The 12,887-nt window shown below is 39.1% G+C and overlaps 1 protein-coding gene across 2 annotated transcripts in view; it reads left to right on the top strand.

The window, feature by feature from the left end:
* The window catches only part of FSTL5 (follistatin like 5), a 600,367-nt gene that overhangs the window by 517,221 nt on the left and 70,259 nt on the right, over window positions 1-12,887 (top strand). The window contains exons 11-12 of one of the 2 annotated variants that reach the window (XM_019534562.1): window positions 7,415-7,441; window positions 12,259-12,377. In XM_019534562.1, the coding sequence (XP_019390107.1) occupies window positions 7,415-7,441; window positions 12,259-12,377 (146 nt within the window). The remainder of the gene's footprint in view (window positions 1-7,414; window positions 7,442-12,258; window positions 12,378-12,887) is intronic. The other variant, XM_019534563.1, reaches the window with a different exon arrangement.

The raw sequence follows: 12,887 nt of genomic DNA, 5'->3' as shown, positions 1-12,887 counted from the left end.
GTATCCAGCTTCTCAAGATGTTGCTTCACGAGGTCAGCATTTACGGAGGGCAGGGGATCTCCCCCACTCAGAACTCCCTCTCCCATAGCAGGCATGGACGTCCCATAGGACTGATGAAAGACTAACGCAAAGTACCCATTTAATAGGTTGGCTTTTTCCTGGGCATCAGTTGTCAGTTGCCCCATCTGGTTCAGCAGGGGTCCAAGGTTGCCCTTGCTTTTCCTCCGGCTCCCCACATGTCTGAAAAAGGACTTTCTATTGTCCTTGATGCTTAAGGCTAGTTGGAGTTCAGTTGCAGCTCTGGCTTTCCTGGTTTGATCCCTGCAGGACCGGACCAGTGCAGAATAATCCTCCTTGGAGACGAATCCCATCCTCCATCCTTTGTAGGCTTTTCTTTTTAGCCTTAGGAGGCCTGCTAGATCCCTGGAGAGCCAGGGGGGCTGTTGTGCCCTCTTGCTGCCTTTCTTTCGAGATGGAATAGACTTAGTTTGTACATTGAAGATTGCTCCCTTGAGGAGCAACCACTCTTCTTGAACTCCCCTCTCCCTGAGGTCATGGTCCCTTAGGGCCTGACTGACAAGCCTCCTGAGCTTGTCAAAGTCGGCTTTTCTGAAGTCAAGGACTTCTGTGTTGCTGACTGACTTGCCAGCTTTACAACGGATGGTGAAGATGAACAGCTCATGGTTGCTGTCACCCAGCTTCCCATCGATCACTAGGTCAACGATTAGGTCATCTCCTATAGCCAGTAGCAGGTCAAGCAGTGCTTTGCCTCTCATTGGCCCATAGATTTCTTGAGTCAGGTAGAGGTAATCCACACATGAGAGGAAGCTTTGTGACCATTCAGATTTTGCTGAGTGATCCTCCCACGAGATGTCTGGGTAATTGAAGTCACCCATGACAACCATGGTCCTGGAGCATGCAGCCTCCGCCAGCTCCCAGGAGAACTCCTGGTCAAGGTCAGGACTTTGGGTGGGAGGTCTGTAGTAGACTCCCCCTGTTGTGTCACCTGTGCCATGTTCCCCACAAATTTTAACCCAGAGGGTCTCTAGCTGTCCACCCTGGTTACCAATATCAGCTTGCAGGGGCATGTAGCTTTCCTTAACATAAAGAGCTACACCCCCACCCCTTTTATCTACACAATCCCTCATGTACAGGGTATAGCCATCTATATGCGTGGTCCAGTCATGGGTGGAATCCCACCAGCTCTGAGTTATCCCAATGACATTGTAATTCTTTGCATTGAGCAGGAAGACGAGCTTGTCCTGCTTGTTTCCCAAGCTCCTGGCATTTGTGTACAGGCAGGCAAGGGTGGGCTCCCTTAAGTGCCTTGGTCTGCTGGCTTTGCAAGGGTTGCTCAGTGGGCCAGCAGTGCCGGTAGTCCCCCCATCCTGCAGCGGACTTAGTTTAAAGCCTGGTGGAGCAGGTCAGCTAGTCTGGCTGAGAAGAGCCTCCTCCCCAGGGGAGAGAGGTGGAGGCCATCTCTTCCCAGCAGCTCGCTGCCTCTCTCGTCAAAGAGTGGGCTGTGGTCATGGAAGCCAAAGGCTTCCCAATGACACCTGTGCCGCAGTCTTTGGTTGACTACGTGGATCCTCCTCTCCCTCCTCAGCCCATAGCCCAAGACTGGGAGGATCGATGAGAACACCACCTGTGCTACCAGACCCTTATGCCCTGCTCCCAAATCCCTGTAGCGCCTCATGACCTGGCTGGGAGCGCTTCAAGCCAATCTGGGATAATGGCTCAGATTCAGAAAAACTTCAGAAAAGGGGAGTAATGCCTAACCAAAGATGTGAAAGTTTGAGTATTATGTTGGGAAGTCAAAGATACAAATTTAGACCACTTTTGGGCATGTGCAACCTAAAATATGGATCTCCTGTTTTCTGTACCAAGTCCCTAACAATTAGGCTATCACAGTCCTCCATATTTTCCTAGGCAGCTATTATTACAGCTATAATAATTTAAAACATATTTTTCACTTTTTGTTTTTGTATCAACAGTACAACTAGATTAATTTCACTTTACTTATAGTCAGCTTCATGTTGGGATCATTGTACTTTAGCACCTTGAGTAGCTTTTTGATCATGCCATGTTTTAATTTTTGTTAGGTTTTCCAAAAGCTCTTTTAAAAAAAACAGAAATTGGGCCTAACTTGACAAGAGCGCCCTTAAAGAGTACCCCTTCAAACTCTTCAGCTAAATATAGATGATCAAAAGGCCCTAGACTGAATCAGTTCAATCTTTGCAGGTTAGTCTTAGCTGCATAGATTGAACTGATAAGCAAGTTAACAGACATTCATGTTTGATTCCAGAAATGCAGCCGCATGCCTGTAGTCACCCAAGCCACAAGTGGGGGGGCACTAGAGAATGCCTCCCTGCTCAGGTAAAGCAGAGCTAAAGGCTAGCTTGCCCATCCTGCAAGGCGGGAATTTGTGGGGGCGGTGCAAAACATCCCGGGATGCTGGGGAATTGTGGGTGAACTTGAATCTGGAGAAAATCTGGGCAGAAGTTTAAGAAACCTATTTAACCTAAATCAGTTAAGTCTGATGCTATATCAATCCAGGTGTATTATAAATCGATATGTGTAATTTATATGTGTAATTTCTGTCCCTAGACTTACATTTTTAGTCTACAATTGTACATTAGAGACTTACCTGAAAATCTAGTGAGTGAAATGGCAAGTTGTCACATAATGTCCAAGTTGAATTGTCAGAATCAGTTTAACAATATTTGAGGACATTTTAGTATTTTATGCAGCAATTTTTATTCTTTAACTTCAATTATAGCTTACTATGTTACCCAGTTCAGTCACTATGGCACTGTCAAATTCCATGAAGAAACTTCTATAAATTGTTTCATCTCTTCAACAGGAGCGGGCTGAAAATTATCTTCCTTGTGCATTCTGTGTCTTGGGGCTCTGTTTAAAAAATAATATGTCTTTTCCATCCCGTTAAATAGATCTATTTCTAACACAGTGCCTTTTTTGCGTAATGTCATAGGCTTATCACTTAACAAGAGCTTATGTGATCTGAATGCTGCTGACTTGACAGGTTTATGGCCATCCATAAACAAGTGGGCATCACTGTTGCCTAGAATTTGGAATAAGACTAAAAGCTTTTTGACTATGATTTATTGCCTAAATTCTCTCTGTGAGGTTTTATGCACCTTTAATGGAATCTCCCTGTCCCACATCATACTGAATGATTCCTATTTACCTAATTTCTTTGTAGATAATTTATGCTGCCATTTTATTTTATGGTAGAGCTAAATAAAGTTTATACCTTCTGACAACATCATAGACAAAGACTCTCTATCTAAGATTTCCAGTTAGGGGTTATAAATTCTGCTTCTGAATCACTTTCTGATTGTTTTCATGTATATGATATTGCATTTGTGAGCCTTGATAAAGTAATTCATAATATCTCATTACCAGAATTTACAGATAGTAAATCAGAGATTTTACTGTACAACTAACGATGATGTTAAGTACTAGGTCCTACTCTTGAGCAGTCAAGCTCATTGAAAAATGTTCATATTTAATCTTTTACAGTAGCATTCTGTGTGTAGTACCATTCAAGATATTATTTCCGTTATAGATGTACTATATGTGCTTAGAGTGTCCAAAGATATAATTAGTAAAAATTAAATCAAATTGTATTCTTTGGTAAGCTTTCATAGTTTAACAGTAAAAGTAATGTTACCATAGCTGTGACATGTTAACTGATAAGTAAAAGTTCAGTAATTAGGCGAATAGATGTTATGTATTGTTTTAGCATATTCTGAAATGAAAGCAAAGTGTGTAGCCAGAACAGCCTCCCCTTACTACCCCCCCCCCACCTCTTTTTTTTAACTTTTAAAACTTAGATGATGCTAAGGTAGGACAAAAGAGTCAAGCGTATTTTGTCAGGTATACTCCATCACATGATTACCACCTGGGTCATTTTGAAAGAGTGCATTGTTTCACAAAGAACAGTATGTTTCATTGTGTCCCAACAAGTATTGCTTCTGTACTGTCCAAAAGAAAGAGAGACGAGATTACTTGAAAAATAGTTTTTACTTGCAAGATAATGGAAGTTGAGAAAAGAATCCTAACAACATTTTTCTTCTATCACCACTGGCACTTTTTTAAAAAGTCATATTAAAAATGTACTGTTTCTGGCTCCCTTGCCAGACAATAACGATACAACATGGTACCTATTGCTTAAGAGTATGTGTGTAAGTACTAATATGCCAAGACAAATTATAGCATTAGAGATGTGTTCTTTTTTTTTATTTTGTGGTTGTATAAACACAACCATTGACTAATTTGAGTTGTCATGCTGAGAAAGCAGATACCTTTAACAATTACTTTTAAAACTATAAAAATTTAATGGTAGTAAATGCACTACTCATACTTTTCCAAAATTCAATTGTGCTGTCTGCTCATTTATACAGTACTAGGGAAACAGGCCTGAAACTTGCTTAGAAATGACTTTTATGACCATATACTGCTCTGAGATCTTACATCTTATAGGCCTTATAACGCCCCAAATATGTATAAAAATATTTTCCTGGTTGGGAAACATAGTTTTCACCTTTCTCTAAGTCCCTTATTCCATTTTCCCTGGAATCTGTTTTTCCAGTGCAGAAGAGTTTTCACCTAAGAGCAGTTGAGTTAAATCTTCATTGTCTTTCCAGATGTGGAGAGGAAAACTAATTTCAATAATGCCCCTCCATGTTGCCCTGGGCAGAGAGGTTTAAATCCTTTCAGAAATGAACTGGTTACGTATATTAGATTGCATAAACAATTGCATAAACGAACAAAAAAAAGAATCTAGAACTACTGCAAAGCCTAAATGTTCATAGATAAAATTCATGTCCTGTTGTGATGGAACTATAAAAACAGTTTAATCATTTGTGCTACTTTGTGAATGATGTGGGTGCCAGCTTGGTTGGGGAAAGGGGCCATGCAAAAATAGCAGCTGCCACTGCTGGTTGCCTAGCCACACCACCACCAGCAGGCCAATAGAGGCCACTGTCATGTAAATCTGTGCTGGCTAGGATGCAGAACTTACCACATATGCCTCTGTCTACTGCACTCCATCCCTCTGCAAGAGGTGGTACTTAGTCATGTCCCATAAGTGCTTTTTGCTGTTTGAAATAAGTGCAGTTTTTCTACTTTAAAGCAACAGTATCCCCTTTTCTGCACAGTGAGAGGGGAGGAGTGTGTGAAAAAATCAGTGAAGAGTGCTAATTCTGTTGCATCACTTATCAGACTGACAATCCCAGAGCAGATAGTGGGGTGTTTGAAAAGTAAGGCTGATATGGAATTAAGGCAGAGCAGTGTTAGAGTGGTTCCCCTTCCTTCTCTTCAAGGATATCAGCAGCTAACATTTTTGTCCCTTTAACTCACTATTCTTGCTCTCCAGAAACAGCAGCAGTATGCTTATCTCATTTAAAATTTTCTTTATCTCATAGAAAATTCTCTTTATATTCAAGAGATCCTTACCCCATCCTTTTCTTTCTCCAATATCTATTCATTGTCTGGATCAACACAAATTAAAATCTATTTTTTTATACTCTCTCCACCTGTTCTTTGTGTGTGTGTATTGTTTTGATGTCAAGTTGGTATTTTGCTTCAAAAAGAAAAGCAGTCAATAACGCATTTAGCTAATATTCCAATCTGTATATGATTGCAGTTTCTAATGAAAGGTTTACATCTGCAGCAAACTGTTAAACACTTTTATTCAAAGACAAAAATAACATTTAGCAGAGTGGACAAATGGTTTACACATGAGTAACCATGCAAAATGTACTTACCTTTGATAGAGGCATATTAACAACCTTTGTTAGCACTGTAACATCATATTATAAGACAGAACCATTTTGTGACCCAGCTGAGCTGATTTTCTTGTGTTCAGTTAGTGATTACCCTTCATGTAGTCTCAACAAATACACACAAGAGTACCAAGAGACTAGTCCTCAATTCCTGTGATTCACCAGTGATCCATTGAAATTGGTCTGTTTCTGAATTAACAGGTTAATCTGATATCAGGAAAACCCAGGAATGATTGAGACTATAGAAACAAATGGAAAATTGGGTTGATTTCATTTTTACTTCAATGCAATTTTTACAGTTCACATTGTCAGGGGCTCAAATTCGTTATGTAGAAAGGTGTTACCAAGAATACATAATGGATGATAGAATCAGAAACACAATTGGTATTTGGCATGTATAGTATATATCACATTAATGTGTCAGTTATTCAAGAAAATACAAGGTTTCTATTTACATTCAAGGGACTATTAAATGTAGTTAAAGACAACAATTGTTAATACATAATGGGGGCATTTACATGTGTGCTTTAATGCAAGATAGCTTATTTTATTGCACATTAAAGCATCATGGCAAAAATCATGCTAATACACTAATGTGCAGTAAAAACAGGCTACTGAACATTAAATGTCACTAAAAAGCACATTACATGTCAGTTTCATTACTGTGCATTAGTGCAGAACTGATAAATGGTTTGTAAAATAAAATAAACATATTTTTGTGGGCTGTGCAGAACAATTGCCATATTGTCTTTATTTCCTAAATCAAGAATTTAGCAGAAGGTATGATTGCTTTCTACAGGGACTTAAATCCCCCCCCCTTCTTTTTTCTGTTCTTTTTCCTTTTATCCATTTTACAATTTTTGGTTCACCAATTTCTTCCACTGCATGCTAACCTCTACACACTTAAAATTTATACTGTGATATTTATGTCTGGTCTATTTTCCCTAGATTGAAAAAAATTCAAGGTCTGTATTGTTAGTTTCCACCAGTCAGAAAATGTCCAAAACCCAGCTGCAGTTTCAAATATGACAGATTTTAATGTGAATATAACATATATAACTATTTTAAGTCACCTAGTTCCTGTTCTGCTACTTTTGAAGTCAATGGTAGACTTTCTTTATAAATTTTAAGAAGTCAGATATGTAGAGGAAAGAATGCCTTTTTATAAATATTTCCACTTTTTGTGTTCCTCTCTCATTACTGTCTTCTAAATTAAACACATATCTTCAAAATATGATCCTTGCACTAAAAGTAGATGGAAGTTGACTTCAGCTATAATCTTAGCTATACTCCTGTGAACTCACATTTTCAGATTTGTAGTTTGTAACAGAAAATTATTTAAATTTTGATAAAAGGCTAAATAAGTTAATTGCAAGTCATATAGCACAAGTATGGAAAAGTCACCTCTTTTTTTTAAAAACCATTTTGACATAAAACAGTTATGGATTTTATGGTTAATTCACTATTTCCATTATTTTATATATTCACACTTTTTAGAGACCCTAAACTCTGTAACATCTTAATTATTTCAATGGGAGATATACCATTTCATGTTTTTTCTTGTTCATTTGTCTCTTTTGTTTTTTCTCTCTTACATGCTGCAGTTGCAAACATATTGTGGCGAGAGGAAGGTACTAATACAAATTATTTTGTTGTGTGCTATGTTTATATGTTTGTCTTTTAAGTTATTAAGTTTCTTACTGGTATTAAGTAGTTATAGTAATTATTTTTCCATTCATGTTTTCTGTTAAAACCTCATAGTATTCAAATGCCTTTTATATAAGCATGCTGTAATAGACAGCTTTTCAATATTTTGAGGAAAAAATACTTGTTATGGATCTGAGCAACTTTTTGTGGTTTACATTTAAGCACATCTGTGTATACTAGAGCTTTGTGGGATAGAAAAAAACCCTGAGTTAAGACTGAAAACCCAGACAGGTCCTTTGCCCTTAACTTGTCCTGCCGATGCTATAAATCTTTTAGGCAGTCACCCTTTCTTTTGTCAGAAATCTGACCTTATTGTGTTAATCATTCTTACATCTCAAGAGTGTCATCTGGTGCAGTTCCCAGGAAAAAAAAGAGAAGAAAATTTTCAGTTTCTTGATTAGTTAGTAAGACAAACCAATTTCTCTCTCTCTTTGATATGAAGTTAGAAGGTGGAAGGGTCAAGCTAGGTTTTATGCTTTCCATTTAGATCTTGCTTCTTTACTGGAGGATGTCACGAGAACAGTATTAGGTGTTTATGGTGTCGAGATCATTGTTGACTTCAAAGGTTTACCTCCAGTGATAAATATTTATTTTACAAGATGTGATTTCAGTGTTTCGGTATGACATACCCTCTGCAATATCCAGACTCAGTTAAAAAGGGTAAAGCCAAAGTGTTACTTATGAATGTTTATTCTTAACTGCAAATAGTTAACATTCATTAAAAGTTATAGAGGAACTTTCATATATTTCAAGAGATATAAGCTTTTTTCAATTATCTTCAATGCAAGATTCATGGTAACAGTGAGTATCTCAGATTTTGCTATGGGTTCTTGCTAGAATACGTTTTGATTAGTGAGACTTCTTATATATTTCTAAGATTTATTTTCATGTGCCCAGCACTGCTCTAAGGCTGTCTGTCTTGGAAAAGCCTGAGAACAGTCTTGAAGATCCCACTGAGCTGTGTAATCTGCCTACTTGCTGAACTTTTTTGAGGCATAGTGAGGGTGGGTGGACAGAGCTTGTTTCTCAGCAGCAGCCTTGGGCCTGGCAGTGAGACACTGTACACATTGCTTGTGAGTCACATATGAGGGTTAAAATTCACAGGGGAAGAATGAGAATCTGTTGTGAAGACTTTCAAAATTCTGAGATAATTACTAGTGCTTTGGTTGCCTTTGTCTTTTTTTAGATTGCAGACATTTAAGGTCAGGCTGGATGTTGCTTTCTGTCATGAGAAAATGATTGGTAATGAGGAAGGGTACTTAGTACTCACAAGCTTGCCTCTTTCCCACCCCAGTATACAGTAAGTTCAATAAACAGCATCACCTGCAAAAATACTTTCCTAATAATAGATAATAGACTTAGAGTATGCACAGAAATGCAACAGGATTAACAGACATCTCTCATTAGCTGTGGGATGTTGGTCTGTGGAGCAGGTGCTAAGAGGTGGAAGTAGTTTTGCTATACCCATGGGCTGCATGGGCTGAGGCAGACTCTTTAGTTTACTACTGTTGGTTAGTTCCCATTCTTCTCACAAGTGTTGGCGCTGACTAGCCCATGGTAGGAGTGATCCATGGAAGGCAACACCTTTTATTTTTGCAATAACTGATAATCTTAGGTGCATCTGCTTCTTGAAACTATTATGTGGGCTGCACAGCTACTGTAAATTACTGGGGAAAACTAGATTGAAAAGTTCATGTAACTGTAGTCAGTTTTGAGGGTGCACTGTGCTAAGCACTGTACAAACCAAATACTGAAATTATGGGTGGGAAGACATAGGTGAGGGGGAGGTAAGGTGAGATATCTAAAGAGTGGAGGAGAGAGGGAAAAAGAGTGGGTTTTTAATCGATTGTGATTAGTACTCAAAATTTGCTGCCTGCCTACCCACTACCTGTTTCAGTCAGAGCCCTAACAAATTGTGCTTTCTAGACACCCTAACTCTGTCAGAAGATGCTATTGTTTATTCGTGCAGGAGTTTGCTCTTAGCTATGAACTGGAGAATGGCTGCAGGCTGGGTGGGATCTCAGGCTTACTTAGGTTGGTATTAAATTGAAAAATATTAGGCTGCTCTGAATTTGAGCATTACAAACATGCAAGGAAAGGAAATTTTTTTCACTGCTGCCTTTAGGAATTATCAGGTGTGTCTACGTGCGATGTTTACTGCACGGTTGATTAATTAACTGTGCAGTACATGTCTCAGTGTGTACACATGCACGAAACTAATACACTCTGCAGCAGGGTAGGACATGTAAATGTAAGTCCTACCCTGCTGTGGAGTTTTTTGTGTGCAGCAGCAAATGTGTAGACACTGAGCTGGCTGGCTGGGGCAAGATGGTGCTTCAATGCAGGGGCTGCCTGCTGGTTAGCCCCATGCTGAAGCGCTCACATGCACTAGCCAGCTCCACTACAGCACACTGAACCTGGTTGGAGCAGCTCTGGGCTGGCAGGCTAACAGCCAGGGCCTCCTGCCAGCCGGGGCTGCTATGACCCAGCTCAACGTGCTGAGGTTCAGGTGCGCATGTAAACTGTGCGCCCAGGAGCTTCTCAGGAACAATAAATTGCAGAGCAGTTTATTGCTGTATGTGAATGACTTGTGTAGATGTCCCCATCTTGTTTGTAGTTAAAGGATTGTGTGATTATGAATACTCAACAAAATCTTGTAGTGCCACTGCCAGTTAGCATCACCCTTTAGTTCTCCTTGCCCTCAATACCCTTGCTAACACTTAATTAAGTTAAAAAGAATTGACAAGTTGAGGTCCTAGGATTCTCCAGGAGGATGAGTTCCCAGTTTCTTTTTTTTTAACGCCGACAATTGGTCATATTGCAAAAGTAGTTTTTTTCACAGGGTCTGTATTTTGTAAGCTATTCGAAAGACTCCCCCTTTCTAAGTCTGGCTTTGATGGTATGTAGAGGGAAGATGTACATAAAGACAGTGTCATAACTTTTCAAATAAAAGGCAAGCAGAGTGAAATGCAGACATAAATCTATCTAAATGTGGCAAACATTTTTGCAAATAAAAAAACCCAGCTAAATCTCACTTCTGAGATGACATCTGCTCCTTTCTTGTTAGTATCTTGAAAGTGCTGTCTTTGGCAAAATTAGGTAAGGTCTGTTGCAGTTCTGTTCCTGTATAAATAAAGAATAAGACCTGGTGGACTGATGAAACCTTTACATAGCAGCCACTGAAGAATGTTGTAATGAAGGTCTTTAGAGGCATAATATCAGTAATTGAGGTTCTGCTATACAAACACATTTTCTCCATTCTGTGCAGAAATTGGGGGGAAAAGTCAGTCATTTTTGTGACACTGAAGTTTGCAGAGGGCAAGGGTTCAGAGCTTGAAAAATATTTGAGGGCCCATTCCTCCTGAAAGAGTTAATTTTGCACAAAGGCACCAGCGTGACAGGAAACCCACTTTAATTGGTTTGAGCGGTATCTGCAGGTGGGAGGATTCATTAAGAATCAAGTAGTTGCATCACTGTGGCACTTTAGGAGTTCTCTGAAGCTCTGTGGGATGTCAAACCCTTCCTTGTTCTTCATTATAGTGAACAGATTTGGGGTAAATCTCTGCCAAGATCCACTTTGGGGGCTTCTCCCTGTTTTTCCCTTCCCATAGGATTATCCAGAGGGAATAATTTTCTATATGAATTGAATATATTTTATATTTTATTTTCAAACTCCCTTGCCTCCCCCAGCTGGCATCTTTCTGCCACCTTTTACTCCACTGCGAATGCAGGCCAGGGGATGGTTCTCTGAGACTTATTACATTGCATTATGGTTTTTCATCGTTATGTTGTTTCATTTTTCATTTTCTAATATAATAATAGTCTTATGTTGTACGCTATTCCAAGGACTTTGCTTTCTGATAACAGAGGACTTTCTTGAGAACATAAAATCAAAATTCTTGTTTTAACTTTATATTCCTTACGTCTATTCCCCATGCCAGTGTACTGCTGATAGTGGAAGTTTTGGACATGTTACTGGAATATATGTGAAACCCTTTATTGGCATAATTGATTTCATGCTGATTGCAAGAATATAGTGGTTTTCATCTTCATAACAGGTTCCAAATATTAACTAATAATCATGATGAATAAAATACCAAAACAATTAACTCTGATAGATGAAAAACTGAGGTATATAGGTTAAGCTATTAGAATAATGCTACAGTCCTGAGATAACTACTCATGGGGGAGAGACTGTAGAGTTCCACAAAAAAATGTGGCCCTATAAACTAGAATTAAATTTCTCCCCAACTTTTGACTTGCCAGTAAAAGACTATCGAGAGCATTACCTTTTTAGTACTGAAGGAAATGTCATATATGAGGTATAACAAAGACTCGGGACTTTTTCTGTTAATGTGTTGTGTTAATTACTTTAAATTCTCCACTCAGAAAAAGAAAAGTGAGAAAACGTATGGAATTTATTTTCATTTGATTATCATGTAAAAGATTTCACATGATTTCATTCATTACTTCATCTCTCAAAATATGGCTTATTTCCAGATCTCTGTAAAATTGTTGTCTTGCTCACAGGGAAAGCAGTGTAAAAACTTGAATAGCATCACACTTTGGGTTCAGCTTTGCAGTAGAAAATCCCATGGTGTTAGCTTTATTATCATCACACAGCCATTAACAAATTGATCTCATATTAGCATTAAAATGAGGGCTTTGGTTCTGAAAAATTGGGGGTTGCTTTTTTCTAATGGTTTAATTTTGTACATTTGAATGTGTTTTTGTTCCTAAGGTCTGGGAATTGGGAACATGTTTTATGTTTTTTATGAAGATGGAATCAAAGTGATACAGCCAGTAGAATGTGAATTTCAGAGGCACATTAAGCCCAGTGAAAAACTCCTTGGGTTTCAGGCAAGTATTTCTTTAAATTTATTGTGAGTGTTTTCTCAATTATCCTTTTCTTTGAAATGAGAAGTATCAGCTTAATGTTGGCAAGAGGTACCTCATGGATAGACTTTGAAACAGAAGGCTTCTGCATATCTATTAAGTAGGTAATTGCATATTTTCCATTCTCTCTTGTTTTATTGTAATGAATTCAAACCCCTTCTGCTAGGTCAGGGACCAGCAACCTCGGGCCTGCAGGCCAGATCTGGCCCAAGAAGGTCTGACCCGGCTCAGGGTGACATGGGGGATCAGTGGCACAGACTGTGCCCTGCTGCTTGTCCCTTCTTAAGCATTTTCTTTCACAGACCCTCCCTGCCACGCTCTCATGCCTGTACTTGTTTCCAGTACAGAATCACATAAGCAGGAGGTGGCTTGAGCTCTCTGGGGGTGGAAAATTGCAGCCTGCAGGAGGGGGCTGGGTTGCAAGCTCCAGCTCACAGCAGCAAAAGTTTGCCTACCCCTGCCCTAGTTTGCCAA

Source organism: Crocodylus porosus, unplaced genomic scaffold (genome assembly GCF_001723895.1).
Source record: "Crocodylus porosus isolate Cpor-Errol unplaced genomic scaffold, CroPor_comp1, whole genome shotgun sequence".
In the NCBI taxonomy this organism is placed as follows: Eukaryota; Metazoa; Chordata; order Crocodylia; family Crocodylidae; genus Crocodylus; species Crocodylus porosus.
The sequence above is the reverse complement of the archived record's forward strand: the minus strand, read 5'-3'. Positions and strand labels throughout refer to the sequence as shown.